The 12,036-nt window shown below is 38.6% G+C and overlaps 1 protein-coding gene across 1 annotated transcript; it reads left to right on the plus strand.

Moving 5' to 3' along the window:
- Positions 1 to 11,977, plus strand: LOC140140444 (arylsulfatase B-like). The gene is made up of 5 exons (XM_072162204.1): positions 1 to 140; positions 3,477 to 3,638; positions 8,399 to 8,587; positions 8,868 to 9,049; positions 11,905 to 11,977. Exons 1-5 carry the CDS (start codon positions 75 to 77, stop codon positions 11,975 to 11,977), a joined length of 672 nt encoding a protein of 223 aa, XP_072018305.1. The 5' UTR covers positions 1 to 74.
- The last annotated feature ends 59 nt before the right edge of the window (positions 11,978 to 12,036 follow it).

Genomic DNA, 12,036 nt, shown 5'->3' on the forward strand with positions numbered 1-12,036 from the left:
AATGTTATTAAAATGATGTGAATTGAACCAGAAAACTTGCCAGTCTACCGCCTACATTATATTATCATGATTCTATGCAGTTCCTATGCAAATGTCTATCGGTAAAAATATCGCTCCATACGTTATACAGAAATACAGAGGTAAGTAGTGCTTTTTTCCCTATTTTACCATGTTTACTCCCACTTCCCTGATGTAAGCCTGTAAGCAATGCATGTATCAACAGCAGCAATGTCCGTGTATAAATTAAAGGCCTATTCAGTGATTTGCTCATCCGGACGATCGTAAAAATCATCAAAATTTAGATTTTGTTAGCTTGTCATAAATGTGTTTAGTTAACAGAGCTTGCTAGTAATACAGCCAAAAGCTGTGTATTTTAGACAAAAATGATTAATTTACATGAATCTGTAATTTATATAGGGTAGCTGCAGGTAATATGGGACAGCAGGTAATATGGGACACCTGTTTTCATTTTAACAAAAAGTAGCTTAGAGAAGGTACACACTTTAAGTTGATTTGTTAAGTGTTTAGAGACATCAATTGTGCTTCTAGAAATGCAGTTTTGGAGTCTGTGTATCAAACTCTTGGAAATCAATGCCAAAAGAGTGAAATTGCCCAAAATTTACGTCGTTTTTTTTGGCCTGATATAAAATCAATGACGCCACATTTTATGATTGTGTATCCAAATACTCTGGTACTGAGGGTGCATTTGTCACTTTTTATGATCTTTAGGTGATGGGTTAAGCTTATCAGCAGGTAAAATTCCACTGAAAAGTGGCACTTTCCTTTTATAAATGATTATTTTCTCTGATTTTCAACTGAATGGGTGCAGGTAATATGGGACACATAGGAAATTGTGTGCATTGTCAATGCGAAAAGCAAAACTATTTAGAAAATTGAATTTTCTTGTTGAAATTTGCATTTAACATTCAAAATCATGTAACAAAAATGTTTTTAGAACAAAAGAGTGATTTTCTGAACATTTTGATTTTCACCATAGAGATAACACAGTGTCCCATATTACCTGCACATGCAGGTAATATGGGACACTTGACGATGACGTCATTTTGACGTCATAGCGTCCAAACAAACATAAAAACAAGATAACATTGCCTGTTTTATTAATCTTAAAGGACAGGTTGTTCATCATAACAATCTCTTTTGGGCATATCTTCTATAGTTTTTATGCACATAAGCTAAACGTCCTTAATGGTCCCATATTACCTGCAGGTACCCTACTGAGTACTGGCAGTAATAGCTACTTGTGTTCAAGAATGTGGCTTCAACTTCGTCAATACTGCTGTTTTCTTCGTTTTTTGCCAATTTTTTCATTTTAAAAATACCAAATGACAATTTGAATGACTTATCTAAAATTATCTTTCACTTTTAAGCAATTTATTAACAATTCGTCGTCCGTATTCCATAGTGGCGTATAGTGGGGCGCCGCGAATGTCACTGTGTAACTATACGCCACATTTAATTACTAATTAATTAGCTAATTATGACTGATGAGACTTAGAAAAAAATGAAAGAGAACATCATTCAAAACATATGTGCCAATTTTCAAAAAAATGACCAAAAATCACTATACGCCACTATGGAATACAGCCGACGAATTTTAATTTTCGCCGGGATCACTGAATGGGTTTTTATGTTTACTCTAAATATACTTCATAATTTGTAAAGTGTGTTACACGATCATGTCCGTAAGTTAATATTTTGTTCTGCATTGGAATATGCGGAGTAGTTTATACATCATAATTTTATTTACCGATGTTAGTTTGTATATATTTCTTATAATGTCCTTGGCTGAAAAGTGAAATGCTGTAAGAAAATTTACGAAAACCTGCAACTTCAGATGTTTGGAATGTTTTTTTTTCCAAATTTAAATAAAAAATGATAACAATCCCCAACCGAAAAGAAAGATAATCATTGAGGAGATTTGAGGCAAAATGTACGAGGAGGGTAGAAAGTTGAGAAACAAATGGGGTTCGCCAGTGACTGGGGTTGAGAGCGAAGCCCGAGGGTCAAGGTGAGGAGGGGTTAGGGGCTGTGCAGTAATTATGAGCCGGGGGGGTAAAATTTCCAAACGGCTCGCCAAAAATCGCTTGCCCCCCTCTCTGTTTTCCTTAGTCATCTTAGAGCGTTTTATTTAAAAGGCGCCCCAAGAATGTGTGCCAAAATCACTTGCCCCCCCTCTCGGCTTGCCAAAATTGCTTGCCCCCCCCTTGGGCTCGCCAAAAATTTCTTGCACCCCCCCCCCCAATTTTACCCTCCCCAGGGCTCATAATTATTACACAGCCCCTTAGGGGACCTACGGAGGAGGGAGGGGTTGAAAGTTTTAGAAGTTTTGGAACGAATGATTAACTCATTGACTAGGTCTACAAAACAGTGGAACAGAAGCGAAAGGTGAATTGAGGGATGCATGGAGAGAAGACATCCATCAACTTCGACAACTGGTTCTTAAGGCCCCGTATCCATAGGCTGTTCCCTTGTGGCGTATGCCCTTGTTCCGTGTTCACTTGTTCCCATGTGACCTGCCACACAGACAACGAACCTTTGTTTTGCTTAGTGGCCGTATCCATAGGTTGTCTGTGTGGCAGGTCACATGGGAACAAGTGAACACGGAACAAGGGCACACGCCACAAGGGAACAGCCTATGGATACCCAGCAAACACAAAACGTTTTCGACGTCATTCGCAAAAGGTTATAAAGGTTGTCAGAAAACGTTTAAATGTCGGGTTATATAAAGGGTATATTAAGAGTATAAAACGTTTTCATAACCTTAAACAACATTTTTTGATAATCTACTGCTCAAAAAACAAAAATGTTTTTAAGAAAACGTTTAAATGTCGGGTTATATAAAGGGTATAAAAACGTTTTAATAACATTCCAAAAACATTCTTGAAAACTTGATACAAAACATTCTAAACAGAATGTTATTTTGGGTTGGAAAAATATTTTGCGAAAAATGTTTGCCCAAAATATTTTCAATAACGTTTTAAAAATGTTTTCATGACCTTTATATAACCCGACATTTAAATGTTATTAAAATGTTTTGAAAAAAAAAAAACATTTTAAGAACATTTCTGTGTTTGCTGGGTTCAAATATTTTAACATAATGTTATTTAAGTATTGACACAATATTTGGCAAAGATGTTTGCAAAATAGTTTACAATAACATTTTTTGAAAACATTTAAAAATATTGTTGTAGTGTGTTTTCATACAAAACGTTTTAAAACGTTATCATGACCTTTATATAACCCGACATTTTAATGTTATTAAAACGTTTTTACCTAAACCAAAAGCCAAAATATAACTTATTTAAAACGTTTTTGTGTTTGCTGGGTACGGGGCCTAATCGACCACGATGGGCAGCCGATGATGATCACGAAGTTTTCAATGTTTGAAAAAGGATTTTACACCCTAGGCTATGTAACACGATTACAATAACAATATTTTTTTTTTTTTATTACAGATGAATCCGCATATTATGAAAAAGTCTTTTTTTGCTTTATCTGTTATGTTCATTGGCTTTATGTTTGGCTTGATGGCAACACAATACGGGACGCTTGTTGACAACGTAACCAGATTGACGAAACACGTCGAACAGATCATAAGACATTCAAGTCATCGAAAGGTACAAAAGTCTGTAGGCCTATTAATAGTCTATGGGTACAGCAATCTAGTCTGTATGGGCGAATTTCTCGATAGGAGTCTTCGTAAGCCTTAGGCTTAAGGTGGCCTTGAGGCTACTAAGCCTAGCCCGCTCTCGAAGCCCGAGTCTTAACTCTAGCCGGATTTCTTCAACGCAAATTCAACCTAGTCTTAGTGGCCTTGCAGGCTTCACGCTTGACAACCTCGTCCCTTTCAGCCAGCGACGTAATTGTATAGGCTGTTGGAGGTAGATGTACATAAGCTGTGGTCCTCACGGTTTACCGTACTAACAAGGTTGCCGTCTCATTATCGCAATGTTCCCGGCACAAAGACTAGCCTAGACCCGCGGTCTTGTGCTTGGGCTTATACCGTAGGCCTATATACACAACTTGATGCAAGAATATTGTGTCTGTTTTTGTGTCTTTTATGTATTATTTTATTTCCACTTGACTTTTTATGAGTCCAACTTGTATGAATGATACGTCTATGCTTTATACTCGTGATTTTTTCTTTGCATCCCAAAAAGGGTAAAACTGTAAGCCTAATGGAACGGAATCTGTGATTTCCCTAAAAAGTAGGCCTAGAGCAAAAATTGTTTCACACTTCAAACAAGTCATTCGAATGTTTGTCAAAAGTAAAACATTATTTAAGGATATTTTTGGTGCAAAAACATAACCAAACATTATTTGACAACCAACGTGCTATCTACTGCTGATATCAGTAGTCTTCTCAGATCTCACATGAAGTTATCTGTTGGTACAATATTTATAATTACTTAAAGGAGGATTTCGTGATCCTAGCACCCTCTTTTTATGACATATTTTAGTACATATCCACGAAAAAAGCCTATTCCCAACATTTCAACTGATTCCGATTTTGCGTTTGCGAGTTATGCATGATTATGTGTATTACACTGCTCCATAGACAATGCGTTGTAATTTCGTTCTGGTGCACCAGAACGAAATTCAAATTTCACGATATCTTTGCAAAACGAATTAATCTGCAAGAAATATTTTGTACATAAACATTATGTAGCCAGAGGTTTCCAGTGATATAAAAATCTCAACTTTTTTGAGAAAAGTGGGGGGATGAGGCTGTGGATCACGAAATGCCCCTTTAAAAGATATAGCAATATTATATGCATCTTATCCGTAAATTCTGTTTTAATACTGCATGCATTATTGTTTCGTGTCAAATATTTACTACATCTTTACCAATTTTGTCCTTCTTCTATTGTATTAAATTGATGTCCAACCTGGTACAATATATAGGCACTCCAAAATAATATTGTAATAGGCCTACTTATGAAAAGTACGAGTATCAAACTATTAAGGCTTGGATAGGGACAGGTGGTATCATATAGGTCTTCATGATGATGATGATGATGATGATGATGATGATGATGATGATGATAATGATGATGATGATGAAAGAATTTTTTTTAAATTATATTCGTTGCTAAATAAATCATCATTCAAAATGAGTAGGCCTTATGATAGCAACAGCTACTTAAAAAAAATTCAACTAACTCAAATGAACACTAAAATAAAATGCTGAAATGTTCAACTAAATCGAACAATAATTTTACTTACAGTGGCGTAACTAGACATTTTCATTGGGGGTGGGGGCAAGCGGGGGCAAACATAATAAATGAGGGGCAGGCATCGTTCATGCTGTTTGGGTTTGTAAGCGCGTCAACACCCTCGTCGCACTGGGCGACACGGGTGGGGTGTGTGGGTGGAGTGGGTCTGAGGAGTTATGGGATCTGCTTGGAAATGTGTCCCCGGAACATTGGCGTAGATTTCTTTTTGACATTGGGTTGGGGGGGGGGGGTTGAAAAAAAAAATATGGTACAAATGCCATATTTAAGCTATTAAAGCTGGTGACATATAGGCCAATGGTACAAAAGTGGGATTTTAACCTTAAAAATAAATGCAATTTATTTAACCTTAAAATTGAGTTTTAAGGTTAAAATGACCAAATATGAGGATAATTAATAACTCTCAGAAGTAGGCCTAATTTACCTTTATCATTGGGGTGGGGGGGGGGGGCTAGTCCCTCCCCGCTCCCCCTACTTACGCGGCTGCTTACCCATGTTAATTGAAAGACAAAATATGAAAGAAAAACTTTGCGTTACAATTTAAATAATTTGTAAATTGAAATAGACCAAGGCTTACGACCTAAGCCAAGAAAGGCCGCTGTAAGCCTGGTCTAACAGGCTTGCGTAGACGACGGCTACAGAAGACTGATTTCGAGAAATGCAAATTTTACTGAAGCCTGGGGCTAATCCTACAAGCCTGGCCCACGGGCTAACGAAGCCTCGAGGCTATGGTAGCCGTGCTTCGGGAAATATGTTTTCAGTTAAGCCTGGTCTTACGACCTCTTAAGCCTTGAGGCTAGACAAGCCAACTGCTAAGCCACTCGTCGAGAAATTCGCCCTATTAGTCTATGGGTAGGCCTCAGTGGCGTGAAATATTTTTTGCCGACGGAAGTTGTGATTTGTTGACCCAATTTTTTGCATGGTTTGAAAAAAGTGAAGAGCAAAAAAAAAAAAAAAAAAAAAAAGGATATAAGCCGGTACCAGCTTAAAACACACACATTTTATGTATAATTAACAATTTTTCATAATTTTGTTTAAATTGTCCCCTTTTTTCTGTCACCCTGGGTTAGAAATAGTCTATTGTTAACCCAATTATTTTTAAACAACGCCTTCCATCTACCGACGGCCTTACATGAACCGATGGCCATGACGAGCGGGAGGGGGGGGGCACGCCACTGGTAGGCCTACAACAATCTAGTCCACGACCAAAAACCCTTCGTGATGGATACCCGTCCATATAAAATATAGAGGGCGTCAGACAGTAGTCTACTAGTTACAAGGCCCCTAGCAAAAACGGGATACGTCAGCAAGACCGAAGGCCCCCGGGGGAGGCACTCCCTATCTGAAATGGCAGGGATGTGCCTCGGCCATGTTAAAAGTAGGGGCATTCAGGTCAAATGTACAATTACAAAAATATGGGGTCATTCAGTACACAACCTGAATAAAAATGGGGTCATTCGGTATGAAACTTTGAATTTTAATTTTATGTGTACTTAAAAGTACACATAAATAAGTGCCAAACTGCGTAAAAACAACTTGGCCACCTTGGAAATGTGAAAAATCTCAAATACCACCTAAATTTGGGAATTAAAAGGGGGGTCATTGGGTATAGCAGGAAATAGAAAAAGGGGGTCATTGAGCACATGCCGGTCATTGGGTAATAGGTAGGATCATAACACAAAAAAGGGGGTCATTGGGTACAAGCCGGTTTGAAAAAGGGGGTCTATCCCGAGGCACATAATGCACTTAGTATCTGTCATGGAAGTCCCCCTCCCCCCGGGCGAAGGCCAAAACATCTTTTTTCCAAAGTTCACTCAAAAGACACAATGATTAATATACCGTGCTCTAATTCAAAAACTAGTCAATTATTAGGGGCTACTTATATCATCTATGATTGGTTAATCCTTTGATATTCAGACTATTCCTATTTTACAGTCTAATTTCTAATTTACATGAGAAGTAATATTGGTAGATCACTAGCGCAGTCACCTCAGCCGAGCCTTGTTTCACCCTTATTCAGATGAGCACTCCATTATAATGCCTCTTTGAAGGTGTCTTGGGAAATTTCTTGAGCTGCATATGGCCTTGTCTTGGGTACTAAGTATGTTTGTATACTTACTGAGTTTTCCCGTATACCAAATGTCATTATAACATTACTTCGCATGCGCAGCCAGCTGATCCTGGATGCGTAGGTCAATTGTGGAATGTCCTGGGTGCAGGGGCGTAACCAGACCTGACCTTCCGGGGGGGCAAGATGAAAAATTTCCCAATTCTTGACCAAAAGTCGCGAGCGGCTTGCCGTGGAGCGTTAAACGGGTGGGGTCCAAGGGCCCGCCTTAGGGGCCGTGGTGGGGTCCAGGGGCAAAGGCCCGGCGGGGGTGAAGGAGGCGGAGCCCCCTGAAGCTCCTGGTTTTTGGCATATTAGAAGCTAAAAAATCAGTGTTTCAGAGTACAAATTTCAAATTCCCTCTTTCTTTCCTTTTCTCTTCCCCTTCCTTTTCTCTTCTCCTTCCCTTTTTCCCCTCTTTTTCTTTTCTTCTTCCCCTTTCTCTTCTTCCCTCTTTTTTCCCCTTTTTTCTCTTCTCCTTCCCCTTTTTTCTTCCCTCTTTTTCTCTCCTTCCCCCCTTTTCCCCTTCCCATTTTTTTGCTCTTCTTCCCAGTTTTTTTGTGTCCGGGGGGGCAGCTTGCCCCAGGCCACCCCACTAGTTACGCCACTGCCTGGGTGTGTGCTTCTTAGCTGCAAGTCCATATACAGTATTGTTGTTTAATGGTTTGTGGAATGGTATGGGGCGGTGGTGGTCAGCAACCGATAAAGTGTGCTGATGCATGTGGATCAATGTCTGGGTATTGTGCCTGCGTGTGCCCTGAAATTTTTTGATCCTCCTAAGGGGGGGGCCTGAAAAAAATGACCACAAATTTTCCTGGAAAAATTGAGTTTATATGCTTTTCTATGGGGTTGACCCATAATTTTCATGTCAAAAAGGGGGGGGGGGGCCCGAATTTTTTGAGGTCTGTAAAGGGGGGCCCGAAAAATTTTCGTGATGAATTTTTTTTGCATCAGGCCCCCCGTTTACAAGTGTTTGTGAACGGTCTTTAAATCATAAATTAATTTTTTTAATTTCCCAAACGCTTATTCTTTTCAGCAACCTAATATAATTTTCATACTAGCTGATGACTTAGGATGGAATGACGTCAGTTATCACAACTCAAGCTGTGATATCCACACTCCGAATATTGACAGACTTGCTAAAGAAGGTGTACGTTTGGAAAATTACTACGCCCAGGCAACTTGCTCGCCTAGTAGAGCTTCATTTATGACTGGTCTTTATCAGGTAAATAAAGTTTAATTATGTAGCCCTCTAGCCCAGCAAACACAAAAGACCTCGTTACAGTCGGTTCCGATCAGGGTAATAAGCCCGATTGGTTACACTTGACTGTCCTGTAAAATTGTCCGGACCAGCTATCTATGGCGACCCCCTTCGTTCACCAGGTCACTTGTGTCTCACTGGCGGAAGATTCGTCAGCGTTATCTCCTAGATTTCAGCTGTTAATGCCTAGATATGCTCGACATTAAAAAAAAACATTATTCAACTTAATATTTTGTACTTTCAGAGTCGGCATGGCGTGGATAGGGCTCTATCAGCTGGAGATGCTGGTTGCCTGCCTAGCAATCTAACATTGTTGCCACAAGTATTGAAACGCCATGGATATACAACCCATCTAGTAGGTAAATGGCATTTGGGACATTCAAGACGAAATTGTTTGCCGAACCAAAGGGATTCGACACATTTTAGGTGAGTTAAATAATTGTTTAAAACATTACTGATTCTTTGTTATTCTAATACCTCCCTTAACATGTAGGGTACCTGCAGGTAATATGGGACCATTAAGGACGTTTAGCTTATGTGCATAAAAACTATAGAAGATATGCCCAAAAGAGATTGTTATGATGAACAACCTGTCCTTTAAGATTAATAAAACAGGCAATGTTATCTTGTTTTTATGTTTGTTTGGACGCTATGACGTCAAAATGACGTCATCGTCAAGTGTCCCATATTACCTGCACATGCACTGTGTTATCTCTATGGTGAAAATCAAAATGTTCAGAAAATCACTCTTTTGTTCTAAAAACATTTTTGTTACATGATTTTGAATGTTAAATGCAAATTTCAACAAGAAAATTCAATTTTCTAAATAGTTTTGCTTTTCGCATTGACAATGCACACAATGTCCCATATTACCTGCACCCATTCAGTTGAAAATCAGAGAAAATGATCATTTATAAAAGGAAAGTGCCACTTTTCAGTGGAATTTTACCTGCTGATAAGCTTAACCCATCACCTAAAGATCATAAAAAGTGACAAATGCACCCTCAGTACCAGAGTATTTGGATACACAATCATAAAATGTGGCGTCATTGATTTTATATCAGGCCAAAAAAACGACGTAAATTTTTGAGCAATTTCACTCTTTTTGGCATTGATTTCCAAGAGTTTGATACACAGACTCCAAAACTGCATTTCTAGAAGCACAATTGATGTCTCTAAACACTTAACAAATAAACTTAAAGTGTGTACCTTCTCTAAGCTACTTTTTGTTAAAATGAAAACAGGTGTCCCATATTACCTGCTGTCCCATATTACCTGCAGCTACCCTAGGCCTACACACCAGTGGCGTAGCCAGGACTTTTTCATGATGAGCAAGATAACTTTCAAGAGGTGTGAGAGGGAATCAAACGTTGAAATAAAATGGTCCAAAGTAGGTTAAAAAGTACAAAAAAGTCCTATAAATCTTAAATATCAGGACGACTATAATGAAAGACAAAGATAAAGACAATTTATCGCGTCTGACGTCATCTGTCAATCAAACTCGAGCACGGTTTGTTTACAAGTGTCGTGGTGATGACTTGCTGAACGCGGATTTATAACCGGGCGCCTTTTTTTGCACCTTTCGACATGCAAACCATCTCAAAAGTTATATATCAAAAAATGAGACCTTTTCGGATAACTTCCGGATAGTCACCGGGTAGACACCGGCAAATTTCACATGCAAATTAGATAGGTAGCGGGTGACTACCCGATACATTTTTGGGAAACCATAGTGGATACCTTTCAGGTAATAGGTACCGGATGACTACCCGATGACTTTTTTGGGAAACTAGCGGGTAACCACCCGATGACTTTTTGGGGAACTAGCGGATAACTACCCGATAACTTTTCGGGGACCTAGCGGATAACATTTGGTGACGATATACCTGGTGACCTCTTTGGAGACTTCCTGTTGACCTTTTGGGGAATGCAGAAATACAAATTCATGAGTATGCACAAATTTATTAGGCAATTAAGCTTATTATTTGAATTGTAGTTTTTGGAGAAATACAACTCTGCAGTCATGGCAGTTGAGCTTGTGCTATCTTAATTTGCTATACGAAACTTAAAAGTGTATAATGTAATTGTAGTTATGGGACAAAAATATTCTTCTGATTTAATTTGGTTCACACCTTTATAAGGTGCAAACCTTTCAATTAATGTACAACCAAATTCATATGATATCAGCATGTATAATACATGTATTACTAAAATGTGCCCGGGAAAATGTGATCACATCACTGACACAGCCTATAATTTAACCTATATCAAATATTATAATTTATTTACAACAAATAGCTTAACATAAAGCTTATATCAGTTAATTGACACATTAAGCTGATGATTAGTAATTTAATTGACATTAATTTACTGTCAAAATCATGTATGATTTACAAAAGATATAAACTAAAGCATTCAAATGTGTCATATAGGTACATAGACACATAGTGTATAAAGACTGCACCAATACAAATCATTTCATACAAATTTTCCTACCTGCATTGTCATATGAAATCAAGCATTCAATGCTTTATAATTCCTACAGCATGTTCCAGATTAATTAGTAAACATCTTGTAATGTCCTACATGTAAATCCATACATTTTGGACCACAAATAACTAGAATATTCTGCACAAATATATTCCAACTGCCAACAGCTAGCTATTCCAGTTTGAATTCATTCAGTGACCTTTGACCATATACCCACCCACGCATTCTTAAGATGCTTAATGCTATTTTCAAGGTCAAATTAAAAGCGGATAACCACCGGGTAACTCCTGCAAAGAATCTAAGTTTCTGGCAACCTTCTGAGTAACTCATTTGAAATATTTGAGTTTTTGGGAGACTTCCGGATGGCTACCCGAAAACTTTTGGATAACTTAATTAGGTATCCGCAAGGTATCCGCAAGGTATCCGCTAGCGGGCACTTTCGGATAACTCTGGAAAAGGAACCCGAAAGCCCGGCCCGAAAGGTTTCTGATGACCACCGAATGGTCATCGGGTGGTCACCGGGAAACTTTTCTTTTTGCTATGGGTAGGTCTTTATAGTAGGAAACTTTCTTTGGTGAAGGCACCATGTCCACAATGCCTAGAAAAGCTGCTTTTTGCCTTGCAAAAGTACGTAATTTTCGCCATTTGCTGCTATTCCTTTTCTCCGATCAGCACCAGATAGATCGGTCTTCCTTTTACGCGCTGATTAACCTGTGTAAACCAATCAAGGATCGTAATTGACAGTGACATCAGACGCGATAAATTCTTTTTATCTCTGTCTTTAATTATAGCATCGGGGAGGAGGGATGGAGAGTGGCAGGACTTCTTACAGGGAGAAGCTGTCCTTTTGCTACGACACTGTAAAGAAAATAGTGCTATTAAATTATGACAACTAATTTGCCAGCAACATCTGTACATTTTAC

The sequence above is a fragment of the Amphiura filiformis genome, chromosome 19 (assembly GCF_039555335.1).
Source record: "Amphiura filiformis chromosome 19, Afil_fr2py, whole genome shotgun sequence".
Classification (NCBI taxonomy): Eukaryota; Metazoa; Echinodermata; class Ophiuroidea; order Amphilepidida; family Amphiuridae; genus Amphiura; species Amphiura filiformis.

Coding starts and splice junctions, on each gene's coding strand:
- LOC140140444 (XM_072162204.1), top strand. CDS start 75: ATGCAGTTCCTATGCAAATGTCTATCGGTAAAAATATCGCTCCATACG. Junction 3,639..8,398: donor GACATTCAAGTCATCGAAAG/GTACAAAAGTCT, acceptor TATTCTTTTCAG/CAACCTAATATAATTTTCAT. Junction 9,050..11,904: donor AGGGATTCGACACATTTTAG/GTGAGTTAAATA, acceptor CTTTAATTATAG/CATCGGGGAGGAGGGATGGA.